The sequence below is a fragment of the Pituophis catenifer genome, unplaced genomic scaffold, assembly GCF_029215685.1.
Source record: "Pituophis catenifer annectens isolate HBS135680 unplaced genomic scaffold, rPitCat1.0.hap2 SCAF_1, whole genome shotgun sequence".
Classification (NCBI taxonomy): Eukaryota; Metazoa; Chordata; class Lepidosauria; order Squamata; family Colubridae; genus Pituophis; species Pituophis catenifer.
The window spans coordinates 47158728-47171564 of NW_027256881.1; the positions used below are offsets into that span (position 1 = coordinate 47158728).

General features: G+C 40.4%; 1 protein-coding gene across 1 annotated transcript in view; it reads left to right on the forward strand.

Annotated features, from left to right (window-relative positions):
* The first annotated feature begins 1326 nt into the window (after positions 1-1326).
* Positions 1327-12837, forward strand: part of SMYD2 (SET and MYND domain containing 2) — a 33089-nt gene continuing 21578 nt past the window's right edge. The window contains exons 1-2 of the mRNA XM_070948955.1: positions 1327-1588; positions 6587-6650. Coding sequence (XP_070805056.1) covers positions 1404-1588; positions 6587-6650 — 249 coding nt within the window. The 5' untranslated portion in view covers positions 1327-1403. The remainder of the gene's footprint in view (positions 1589-6586; positions 6651-12837) is intronic.

Below are 12837 nucleotides of genomic sequence, written 5' to 3' on the forward strand. Positions count from 1 at the left end.
AAATACCCTGTCCGGCTGGCCCCAGAGTGGGGTGGGAACAGAATTTTTTTTTTTTAATTTGATTTATTTGCCGCCCTTCTCCGGAGACTCAGGGAGGCTTACAATGCATTAAGCAATAGCCTTCATTCTTTTGTATATTTTATACAAAGTCAGCTTATTGCCCCCACAAACTGGGTCCTCATTCCACCTACCTTAGAAAGGATGGAAGGCTGAGTCAACCTTGAGCCTTGGAGAGATTCGAACCAGCAGAAATTGCAGGCAGCTGTGTTAATAACAGGGTGCACTAAACCACTGTACTATCAAGGCTCTTTAAATTTTGCAATATCCTTCCCCCAGGAGTGGGGAGATAATGGGGATTTTGCAATATCCTTCCCCCAGGAGTGAGGTGGGAATGGAGATTTTGCAGAATCCTTTCCCTGCCACTCCCACCAAGCCACGCCCACAGAACCGGTAGTTAAAAAAACATTGAATTTCACCACTGCCCCCGCCCCTCACTAGACGATTCTACAATTTTATCAAATTTAGATACTTCTCACCCCACTGTCAATTAGAAGGAATATTAGTTTAATAAAATTTCAATAGTTAAACTGAACTGAACTCTTATTATCTAGCCATAATATCTCCATTTCATCAACTGTAACCTCTTTGAAAGAAACTTGCTATATGCTTTTTAAACTGCCATAAATATCACACGAATAATATTTTACTACTACTCCATTTTTAGTGGGGTTCTCTCCCCCACCTCCAATAATTCTGGATCCTAACCTATTCGTATTACTACCCTCACTGATCAGACCGTTTTTATTTTCTACTGTAGATAGGCCCAGACCAGGGGTCTTCAACCTTGGCAACTTTTAAGACTTGTGGACTTCAACTCCCAGAATTCCTCAGCCAGCAAAGCTGGCTGAGGAATTCTGGGAGTTGAAGTCCACAAGTCTTAAAAGTTGCCAAGTAGGAGACCCCTGCCCTAAACAAGCCAGCCTGCACCCAAAGCGATGCCACTAAGCGCGATTGGGTTTCCGCACAATTTACGGGTGCAAAAGCCCAGTGCATGATTTTAATAAATCGCGGGGAAGCAAAGGAAGCGCTCGGGAAGATGCAGCAAACCCAGCCACGGGCTCCTCCAATTGCGCCGTCGAAACTTTTCCTTCCAAAGTGGCGGGCGGGGGAGCTATGGCCGATCTCAGCGGCACCCATTGCCTTTAGGACCCAGCGGGCTCCGGCGCACTGTTTTTTCAGGGAGCCGGCGGCTGCCGCCGTTCATGCCCATGTATGTGCCTGCGGTGGCTGACTCGCTGGAGCCGGGCGCTGCGGGTGGCGGCCGCTCCATTAATAGCCCCGAGTGACGGGCCGCTATCCGGGAGCCGCGTTGCTTGAAGGAAAGCAGCGGCGCCCCTGGAGTCATGCGCGCCGCAGCAGCCCCTTCCCAGATGGAACGGCTGGAGAAGTTCCAGAGCCCCGGGAAGGGCCGGGGCCTGCGGGCGCTGCGCCGTTTCGTCGTTGGGGAGCTGCTCTTCTCTTGCCCGGCCTTCACTTGCGTGCTGACCGTCAACGAGAGGGGCAACCATTGCGAATGCTGCTTTGCCAGGTATCACACGCAGAGGGAAGACGGGCTGCCGGCCGCCCTGCGAGGAAGGAAACGAGGCCGAGCGAGTGCTCTGCCCGCCCGCCCCCCCCCCGGGTCCCACCGGGATGGGATGCGGGCAGCGGGGTGAGGGGGGGGAGTTCGAAAGGCCTTCGTGGAACTTGCGCCTCTCGTGCTTTAAAAGGAAAAAAAAAATCTCCTCCTCCTCTTCCTCCTTCTTAAACCCGGATGTTAGCTCTGGGCTGTGGCTAAATTGCAGCCGCTTCCTTCTCCACCTCGGGTGCTTAATGCGGTTGTCAGACAGTCGGCGGCTCAACAGGTGCCCGCCCTGCGTTGAGGGCCATCGCCTAGCGCGGTTAGGCATGTAGAAACTGCGCAGGGGGTCTCTGGCTGTGTGAATAATGAATGAATCAAACTTTATGACGGTCCTCGACCAGCAATAGACGTACAATAAATTAAAAATAATACTGACATTAATCATGAACGAATGTAACATCCCTGTTATGAAAATGCATAATCTCAAATCGTTAGGGTCATTCCCTCATTTACGTGAGTGGAGAGCCGATAAGTATGTGAGTAAATGTATTTTTCCAATAATTGTTATAGATATGTCCAAAAAATTGGCACCAGTTGACATCTATAATTCTGAAGTCTGGCTGTGTAGAAATGAGAGTCAAAATAGAGCTGGAATGGACCTGGGAGGTCTTCTAGTCCATCCCCCTGCTCAAGCAGGAGATCCTATACCATTTCAGACCAGTGGCTGTCCAGTCTCTTTTTAAAAACCTCCAGTGATGAAGCACCCACAAGGTCTGAAGGCAAGCCGCTCCACTGGTTAGTTGTTCTCACTGTTAGGAAGTTTCTCCTCGATTCCAGGTTGCTTCAGTCCAGGGGTGGGTTTCACTTACCTTTGCTACCGCTTCGCTCATGCGCGCACTTTGCTTGCATGCGCCCCCCCCGTCTGTGCATGTGCAGAAGCTTCTGCACATGCGCAGATCAGAGGTGGGTTTCAGCAGGTTCTGACCAGTTCTGGAGAACCGGTAGCGGAAATTTTGAGTAGGTAAAAATTCTGACTGGACCTGCCCCCATCTATTTTCTGCCTCCCAAGTCCCAGCTGATCAGGAGGAAATGGGAATTTTGCAGTATCCTTCCCCTGCCACACCCACCAAGCCACACCCACAGAACCGGTAGTAAAAAAATTTGAAACCCGCCACTGGCGCAGATTGTATTTGATGATGTCCAGGTGGGTGGGTGGAGCCTCCCACCGCCGCTGCTACCAGTTTGCGGGCGAACTGGTAGCAACCCACCACTGCTTCAGTCCTTGATTAGTTTCCATCCATTATTTCTTGTCCTGCCTACAGGTGCTTTGGAAAATAAACTGACCCCCTCCTCTTTGTGACAGCCTCTCAAATATTGGAATAATGCTATCATGTCCCCCCCACCCCACCACCACCAGTCCTTCTTTTCTCTAGACTAGCCAAACCCAAATCCTGCAACTGTTCTTCTTATGTTTTAGTCTCCAGGCCTTTAATCATCTTAGTTGCTGTTTTTTGCACTAGTATATTTCCACATATAAAGTCTGCATGTATTTGATAAGTTGAACACAATGCTTGAGGACAAAATGATACTTTGTAGTTCATAGATGGCAGCTAAATCTTGTTTCAGTGTGATTAAAATGAAAGTAGCCTATGCTATATTTAAGAAGAGCAGACAACAGTATCATTTGCTTTTTGATGGCATGATGGGTGGGAGTGGCAAGGAGCAGTCTCTATGTGGAGTTATTTGCAATCAGATAAACTATTGAGGTCTGGATCTGAGGATGCCCAATCCATTGGCTGGGTTTTCCAGGCAAGTCCCATTCTTTTTCATGTTTAATTCTTCCTTGAACGGCCTTGCTTGGATTTCACTGATCCTTTGAATCCACCAAGACCTCTACAGAACTTTCTAAATCAGAACAATTTTAATGCAAACCTGGAAGTGTGATTACTTAGCAGCAAGTCTTATCCGGATAAGAGCTTGACATAAGCCCTAAGAGATGGGATATCTTTTATATTTTCTTGTCCTCTTATTTTCCCAATTATTTGTGTAGCCTCACTACTAATAAAGGTGGAGACACATCATCTCTATATGATAGAATATATATTAGGGCCTAATATAAAGTTAATATAAATTAACCCAAAATAATATAAAATATCTTAATATATGCTATTATATAGTGGATTAACCAATAAAAATAAAAAGCAATAAAGTACAATTATATAGGTAATTTTCTCTTGTTGCCTCTGCCTGTCCAGGATGGTCCATCTCTGAGTCCTATCAATTGAAGAATGACATTTGAGAGATCCAGGAAATGTATTCAGTTGCAGTTCCTACCCTCTAGATAGAATGATCTCCCTTCAGAGATTTGTCTGTTCTCACCCTTATTTTATTCAGAAAATTATTGAAGACCCTGTTGTTCTCCCAGGTCTTGGAGACAGGGTGACTGTGAGCCTCTTTTTTTGCTTTGCTTTGCTTTGCTTTGCATTACTATGCATTGCTTTTGTTTTGTTTTGTTTTGTTTTGTTTTGTTTTGTTTTGCTTTGCTTTGCTTTGCTTTGCTTTGCTTTGCTTTGCTTTGCTCTGCTCTGCTCTGCTTTGCTTTGCTCTGCTCTGCTCTGCTCTGCTCTGCTCTGCTCTGCTCTGCTCTGCTTCGGTTCGCTTCGGATCAGTTTTTCTATTTTGCGCTTCTAATCTGTATTCTTTTTACATAATATTTTTTTAGTTGTAAGCCAGAATCATTTGGAAGTCAAGTTGCCTAGATATAAATAAATAATCAAATAAATAAAAATAGATTAAAATGAGCTAACATGTAAAAAAATGATCCATTCAATATTAAAACATGATTATCCTTTAATATATACTGTTAGTAGTTCAGATTCTTATAGGGAACTTAAACTTGCAATTAACTTTTATATTCACTTGAGTGGCCTGGATTTCCTCATTTCCTTGGGGCTTGACATGAACCTGAACTACTAACAGACAAAGCAAATTGACGGTAGATAAGAGTCCATGGAATTCAAGGTGGGATGGACTTAGATCTCTTGGGCATTCGAAGGGACTCAAGACTGAGGACATGTTTGACCCTTCCCTGGGGCTCAGCCTGGTCATCTCCTACAGAACTATTGAGCAATGCATTATTCTGTGCTATGATTATTTTATTTATGTATAAAAGGAAGTTTTATTGTGAAAAAAAGCTTGTAACATTTGTAGCTTAATAGATGGATTAACAGAAATATAATGCCAAAATGTAGAAATCATGTATGAAAAACTAAGTAGACCCTTACTACTTCCATAGGTATAAAAAGGCTAAGTAGCAGCCAGGTATTGCTAATCAAGTGCCCTTGATCAATTAATTAATCATCAGCAAATGTGACTATAAGAGCCAAAGTTTTAGGACTTTGCTGGTCTCCAGCACTGAGGTGTAATGTTAATACAATGCCAAAGACTAAAGACATCAGAAAGAATCTTAGAGAAGCAATTGTTGCTGCCCATCAATCTGGGGAAAGTTATAAGACTATTTCCAAACAATTGGAAATAGCTATTCTACAGTGAAGAAGATTATTCACAAATGGAAAACATTCAAGACAGCTGCCAATCTTCCCAAGAGTTGAACATCTCAGCAAATTCACCCCAAGGTCAGACTGTGCAATACTCAGAGAAATTGCAAAAAAATCCAAGAGTTACATCTACAGGCCTTAAATGTTCATGACAGTACAATTAGAAAAAGACTGAATAAGTATGGTTTGTTTGGAAGGGTTGCCGGGAGAAAGGCTCTCCTCTCTAAAAAGAACATGGTAGCCTAGATTAGATTTGCAAAGTTACTTTGGCTTTGCTGGATTTCATGGCTTCCCATATTTTCTGTGCATCATTTAAGCCCAAAGAATCACCATGGGAACACGGCTTAGTAACAGCACTAGATATCATAGAGGGAAATCATAATATTTGGCAATGTTATGCTTAGGTGATAGGAACAGAAAGCAATTCTTATTAACCAAAGTTTTTATTTATTTATGTATTAATAGTATAAGATACTAGATTCTAAATACTAGAAAGTGAACATAAAGATAAAACCAGAAACTTTTCTTTTGGGTTTAATGGGAAAAGATTTGGAAAAAAACAAAAACCTGGAACATTGATGCTGTATATATTGATGGCAGCAAGATTACTTTATGCAAAAAATGATTTGTTTCCAACTTTGATTCCAACAATGGATGAATGGATGCAGATTCTAACAATGGATGCAGAAGTTGATGGAGTTAGCAGAGATGGTTAAACTAACCGCTTTGATGAAAGACAAAAATACAACTACTTTGTTTCTACTTGGAAGCTGCTTCTGAATTTTGTGCTTGAGCTGGAAAAAAAATGAAACTTTGATTTTGGGTTTTACCAATTAGATAGGTTTGTTATAGAAATGGCTAGTTTATACTATTATGTAAAAGTAAAAAGTTGAGGTTTGATGTTATTATTTTATTCTACTGCTCCAAAGGAAGTCAGAAGTCAAAGCCCTCCCCTCCCTCCCCCCCCCTTTTCCCTCTCCTATTTTTCCTATTATTTTCTTTTGTATTTCTTATACTATTAATGCAGGAGCAGAAAGCAATTCTTGAAAAGTAACTAGAAATAAAAATAAAGAGCAGAGGTAGACATAATTTGGGGGCTAGTGACCTGCTTAAAAATTCAAAAAACCATGGGCACTTTTACAGAATGGATCTAAGAAAAATGTCAAGTAGCAGTGAACCTAATAACCAGAAATATCTGCTGGCAGAGTGATGCCCATGAGCCAAAAACTGCCCATCCTGGTCTGGAGAATAAAGCTCATCTTGGCAACTTTTTATAATAATGATGATTGTTATATGTAACTATGAGTCTGCCTTTGTCCTTTTTTTTTTTTTTTTTTGCATGCTGCAGTACTAAAGGCTGCTATTGTCGTAAAGAAAGTGTGACCATTTTATACTTACCTCTGTTTAGGAAAGAAGGATTGTCCCGGTGTGGAAAATGCAAGCAGGCTTTTTACTGCAATGTGGAATGCCAGGTGAGTAACCTAAATGTTGATTTTTGTTTTTAATGCTGTGTTTCTGAATGTCTTTATGTCAGATAATAATTTCCAAGTAGACGGAAACAGGGATTGAAAACTTCAGTGTAGCACAAAGAAAGGCTGCAGGGGGAAGTAAGGGGACACTGTTGATCATTCGGCCTGGTTGGAACTAAATCAAGACCTGAACCATTCTAGGAATTTAGAAATTGCCAGAATGCAGTATTTCTCCACCTTGGCTACTTTAAGTTGAGTGGACTTCCAACTCCCAGAATTCCCCAGCCAGCAAGGGAATTCTGGGAGTTGAAGTCCACACAGCTTAAAAGTTGCCAAGGTTGAAAAACACTGCCATAACAAGTCACTGAGGATCAGCTGTGCTGGATCATAGGACTGCTGAGCCATTAGATTAGTTGACTGCTACATGGCCCTAATTGCTTCAAAAGCTTCTGCCTACTTTTAGGGAACCAGATGGTTTAACATTATTTCACTAAGCCGATGAGGAAGCTTATGCCTATCTGAGCAATCAGAAATAAAGACTAGATTTAGCTTTGGTGTGTGTGGGTGATGTGTGAGTGGGTGGGAGAATCTGTTTGCAAATGTACTTCATTGCTGCTAATAATAATAGTGTGTGTTTACAAACCAACTGTGCCTGGCTAGGTAGTTTTATACTTATATTACAGGGGCAGAGAAAGTACTATTAGGCTAATTTTGAATATTTATTACCACTTACAAAGCTTTTGTGCACAAAAACAGGGTTTTTAAACCATAAGTTAAAAGTGTTTTTCAGTTTAGAGCTTTCCTACATAATTGTTGTATGTGGATTTCCACTGCCACATTGAAGATTTCTGTTTATATTCCAGATTTAAACTAATCTATGGAGTCAGTTTGGAATTAATTTACATTGGTATATGGTTATATGTCAGGAAAGTAAGATCTAAGAAATCCTAAGGAATCATATGAAAATGGAATTGAATCAGGCAAAATTATATGATCATAGCCAGTTTTACCCTAGAAAGATTGCTATATAGATCGATACTTTTGTAATCCTTGTTCATATACTAAGATGCTTTATTGCTACTTTTAATGAATGAATTGGGATCTATGTATCTTTTCTCCTCTTGAACTAACAGAGAATAAGAAACAGAAGCAAACTTTGCTTTTCTTCATTTTGGGCCAGAATAGTATGATGCGCAGAAGCAAAACTGACAGTAGAATATTTTAAGGATAGAAAGTAAAATGATAAACATAATAATAAATTGTTAGCCTATAGAGAAATTAAACTATTTGGGGAAGCTAAAATATATTAAAATTTAAAGATACTGAGGACAAGAGTGATTGCAAATGCTTTGACAAATATATAATTTGTTTATTATCTGAAGATTAGGAGACAGTATCATGACAAAAGATTTACGACCAAAATAGCCTTACTTCTTGGTTATCACACTCCCAGACAATGTCAGTCTTTTTTTTAATGCTTTCTTTTCTACCTTCCTTTTTTTTTTTTCACCATCTAATATGACTGTCAAGGAAGAGCGATGCCATTCTTTCTTGAGTCTGAATAGGTGGTTTGCAAAAGGCTTTTGAAATTAGGCCAAGGCCATCATCTCTTCTCTCCTCTTTCTGATAGATTCTTTCTGAGTCTATCTAGAACTGAGTCCAAGCTGACCTATTCAGAATTGACTAAAAGTGAGAAGAATTTGTTATCCTTATTAGATTTGCTGTTCGCACTCTGTGATTTTTTTTTTTATTTTTTTTTGCTGTTGTTAAATCACCAAAACTGAGGTAATGCTTTTTGGATATTGTCTGTTTTTAAATACTGCAGATAAGCTGACTTACTTTTGGGTACCTGCATGCTTCTTATTTATTTTACTGTCGGAAGGTTTCTGGGTATTGGTTTGATGAAACTTTCATTTACTGCAATTGTCCAGCAGTACAGCTGTAAATACCTCAGAAAAAGTAATTCTGCTCTCATTGGTAGGTGTGCAACAGAATTAAATGGACTGAACCAAGACAAATTAGGAATTGGGTGGATTAAAACTGTTGACTATCCATATTTTTCCTGTGCTCATGATTTCATTGTGAATTGCATGAAGGGGCATGAAAGAGTCACAGGCATATTTTTCTTGATAGTTTTATAATATGGGGAGATGAATATAGTTTCACAGTGAATAGTATAATAGCAGTGTTTGGAAATGAAATAACATTTTATATTTGAAATCATCTGAAATAAAAATTATTTCAAGTTCTCTTCTAAATTTGAGTATTCTTTCAACTGGACTTACAAGTCATTTAAAACCAATCTACTTCATAAACCCTGAATAGCCATATATTCTGGTTTGTTTGAACACCGTAGATTAATTCCATTCCCAGCTTTAATGCTCTGTACCAGAACACTCTCTGACAGCGTCCCCACCATGTGGTGTTATTGTGGCCTGGTCCCTTTTAGCGCTAGTGCCAGCTCACCACGATCAAAGGCAGAAGTAAATTAAGTACTTCTGGGGAATCTGCTGTTTTGCTGAAATTCCTTTTTCTTGAAGAAAAACCCACCTGAAGCCATAATTGTCCTGGTCAGGCCAGGACACTCTATAAATCTGATAATTTATTTGAAACAAACAACAACCCCACATTTTTTTGAGGTTGAGCATTCTGAAAATGCTTCTTTTCCCTATTTGTAGGGAGTGTCTATTTCTGTTCTTTGTATAAATACATGCCTTTATTCCTAATTTCATTTTGAGGGGGGTTGTTTGGATGCTTTAGGGATTGTAGAGTTCTTGTTCTGAATAGTCATAAATATACATTGTGGTTCATTTTGAGCTACTGTTGGTTTGTTCATCTTCCATGTTTTACGGGGTGTGTGGGAGGGGATGAGGGAAAGGGGAAAAATTGTGTATCTTTTATTCCTCCTATGACTTTTCAATAGATTATTTTTTGTGTATGTATTGCTATTTGGAATCCCTTCTCAGCTTGTAATTATTCTGAATAAATTACATACCTCTGGGGAATCTGGCTGAATCTTCAATAGTAATGTGGATGATTAATTACCTTGCTCCTGGTTTAGCACTCCGGCTCTTATCACAAAGCAAGCCTGTAAACTGTCTTCCAAGAAGGAAGATTCTTCCACCAAGATTTTTGGACACTTAAAAGCTGAAAGCAGATTAAGATTTATATGAATCCTTAAGATGTGCAATCGTATAATAATTTCATGATGGCCTCCTTCCAAATATAATGGACATTGCATGGCTTTATTTACTATAGTTTCAAAAATCTTGAGTGTCTATATTCTGAGCTCAGAAATATGCTAGGCCCAGGATGGCAAACCTATGGCACGTGTGCCAGAGGTGGCACACAGAGCCCTCTCTGTGGGCATGCACACCATTGCCACCTGGTCTTTGGGTTTCTGGCGTGTGCATGCGCGCCAGCCAGCTGGTCTTTGCACCCACCAGAGTGCCGTAAACCCGAAGACCAGCTGGTCGGTGTGCATGCGTGCTCCAGAAATCCAAAGACCAGCTGGCCGTCGCACGCATGCGCACTGGCCAATTGGTCTTCGGGTTTCCGGTGCTCCGGTGCACATGTGTGCATACGCATGTGCATGCGTTCCAGTTTGGGCACTCGGTGCCAAAAAGGTTAGCATCACTGTGCTAGACTATAATATGCGTAACAGCTATATCAAGTTTAAAGAAAGTAGTTTATAAGGTTATGGCTTGGAGTCAGTTAATTTATGTTTATTTATTTATTAGTCCAATTTATATGCCGCCCTTCTCCATAGACTCAGGGCGGCTTACAATGCATTATAGAAATAGCCTGCATACTTTTTTGTATATACCTGCTTATTAGGGCTTTCGGGGGGCCCCTAAGCGGTGTTGTTCTATACAAAGTTGGCTTATTGCTCCCACAATCCGGGTCCTCAATTTACCTACCTCAAAAGGATGGAAGGCTGAGTCAACCTTGAGCCTGGTGAGATTCGAACTTGCACTAATTGCAGGCAGCTGGCAGCTAAGTGCTAGCACTTAACAGCACTTTAGTCTGCTGCACCACCGAGGCACCATGTTTAATGGTTATGAGCACAGTGAATAATTATGAAGCAAAACATTGTGCTTTTCTTGTATCTGAGTCTTGGTGGAAACAGAGCAGGTATCTCCTTTTCTTTAAAAAAGCACCATAGAATGGACATTTCCCCCCAATTCTTAGGATTAGCACCCTTTTTATCCCCAGTTGTAGAAATAGAAGAAATTGAGTCTGGGAGTTCAATCCTGCCAAACCTGGTGATGATATGATGTCACAGGTCTTGTCCCTTGCAATTCAAAGGGAAAGGCCTCCAAATTAAATTTGTTTGCAGCTGCATTTCTAGTTTATACAGCTATCTTAAATTAAAGTCATATTTTCATCCTGTTCAGATTATGCTATTGACTTGAGTCTGGGGAGGATAACTCTAGTCTAGGCCATTGCAAGACCTTCTTGCTCCAGGAATGGTAGTTAGTACCTCAGGCTGTATGCATTGCTTTTAAGATATGGACTACATTCCCTCACTAGAAGATAGAAAAATAAGTTTAAAAGTGTCTGTTTCACCAGGATTTTAATTTAAAGCTACCAGTTAAATTTAACATTAACTATGATATACATAGTTTTTGGATTGTCTTTTCTTTTTGAATTTTGCTAGCTGCCTTGAGTACTTGTTTAAACAAACAAACAAACAAAGACATATAAGTATCATGAAATTTTACTTTTTGGATGTGGCAATTTTTATAACTTAAGTGGTTTCACAATGATTTTCATTGTACTATGGTATATAATTTGTGATAGCTGGTCTTTTAACAGCTTTCCAAAATAACCAGTTCCCCAATCAAGTCCAGATAATTTGCCAAACCTTATTAGTTATAAAATGTTTCAAGTTAAAGAATTTTAGATCTACTTTTCTCTGTTACGTTTCCACTTCAGAAACTGATGAGCAGCACTGAAAATAAGTATTCTTGTTTTTGTCCCATTATATCAGCCCATCCCATCTAGTCAGGCAGGGAAAGTATGTTGCAGACCCTGTCAATGAAAGAACTCCAAATGGCAGATCCAGAAAGAGTCTTCTTTGCCACTGTTCCCGCCCTTTGGAATCTTCTTCCTCCAGAGGTGAAACAGGTCCAACTCTGCTGGCCTCCCAAAAAGAAGACAAAATATGGCTCTGCCACCTTGCGTGGAGATCCCAGAGGAGATGGCTAGTGCCCTGAAAGCCCTCCCTTCACCTTTTAATTAAATTTAACCATGTTTAATCATCCTTGACACCTTCTAAATCTTTAACTTTTATATACTGTTTTTATATTTCAACATTTTATTGTACACTGCCCGGAGTGCCTCTCTGAGGAAGATGGATGGTCCAAAAAAGTGAAAAATAAATAAATTCTAAAGCTCATCTCAGCTATATGCACTGTTATTTCTCCCACTGTTTATTCTATTGGACCTCAATAAGTAAACAACAACCCATCTCTTTGGGTTCGACTTTACTTTGGTTCTTCCCATCCAGGCCCTTGCTGCCTTCAGTCACCACTTCCAACTTTGACTTGTAACACCAATGTGACCTAGATTGGTGATGTTCACAGTTAGAGGTTTTTTTTTTAATTCTCTCCCCTACTTTTTATGTATTATTTATTTTGGGTTTTGGTTTCTTTTCCTTTGGTCTTGATGCCTCTGAGTAATCTAAAATGCATAGGAGACTTTGAAAGGAGATATCGAGGTAGCCACATTTCAGCTTTGGAGAACGTGATTTTTTGTGTGTGAGAGAGATAACTTTCCATAAAGTTCTGTTCAGTACATCCTTAGCAGATGGGAGTCATTCCGAACACCCCAGCAGAGACAATTCATGTTTCCCCTTCCATTTTTAAAAGGCAGATGTCCTTTCCAGAAGTTTTCTGATTGTAATCCTTAAATCAGAGAGAAATATTGGCTGCCCTGTTTTTTTCCCCTCTTGAATCTGGAGTATCGTTACAGCATTAGAGAGTTGGCTAGAACAACGCTGCCTGCTATCAATCAAACGGCTTAGAGGAATGGTGGAAAAGAATGTTAAATGTGATCCTGCTGTGATCACTAAAAAGATCTCTGTCAGAATGCTTCCGTGCCAGATATTATGCAGACACTGCTCCCATATTCCTGCAATGTTCCTGCCTTTTATCTTGTTTTGCACAATTCATCTATATCTTGTCCC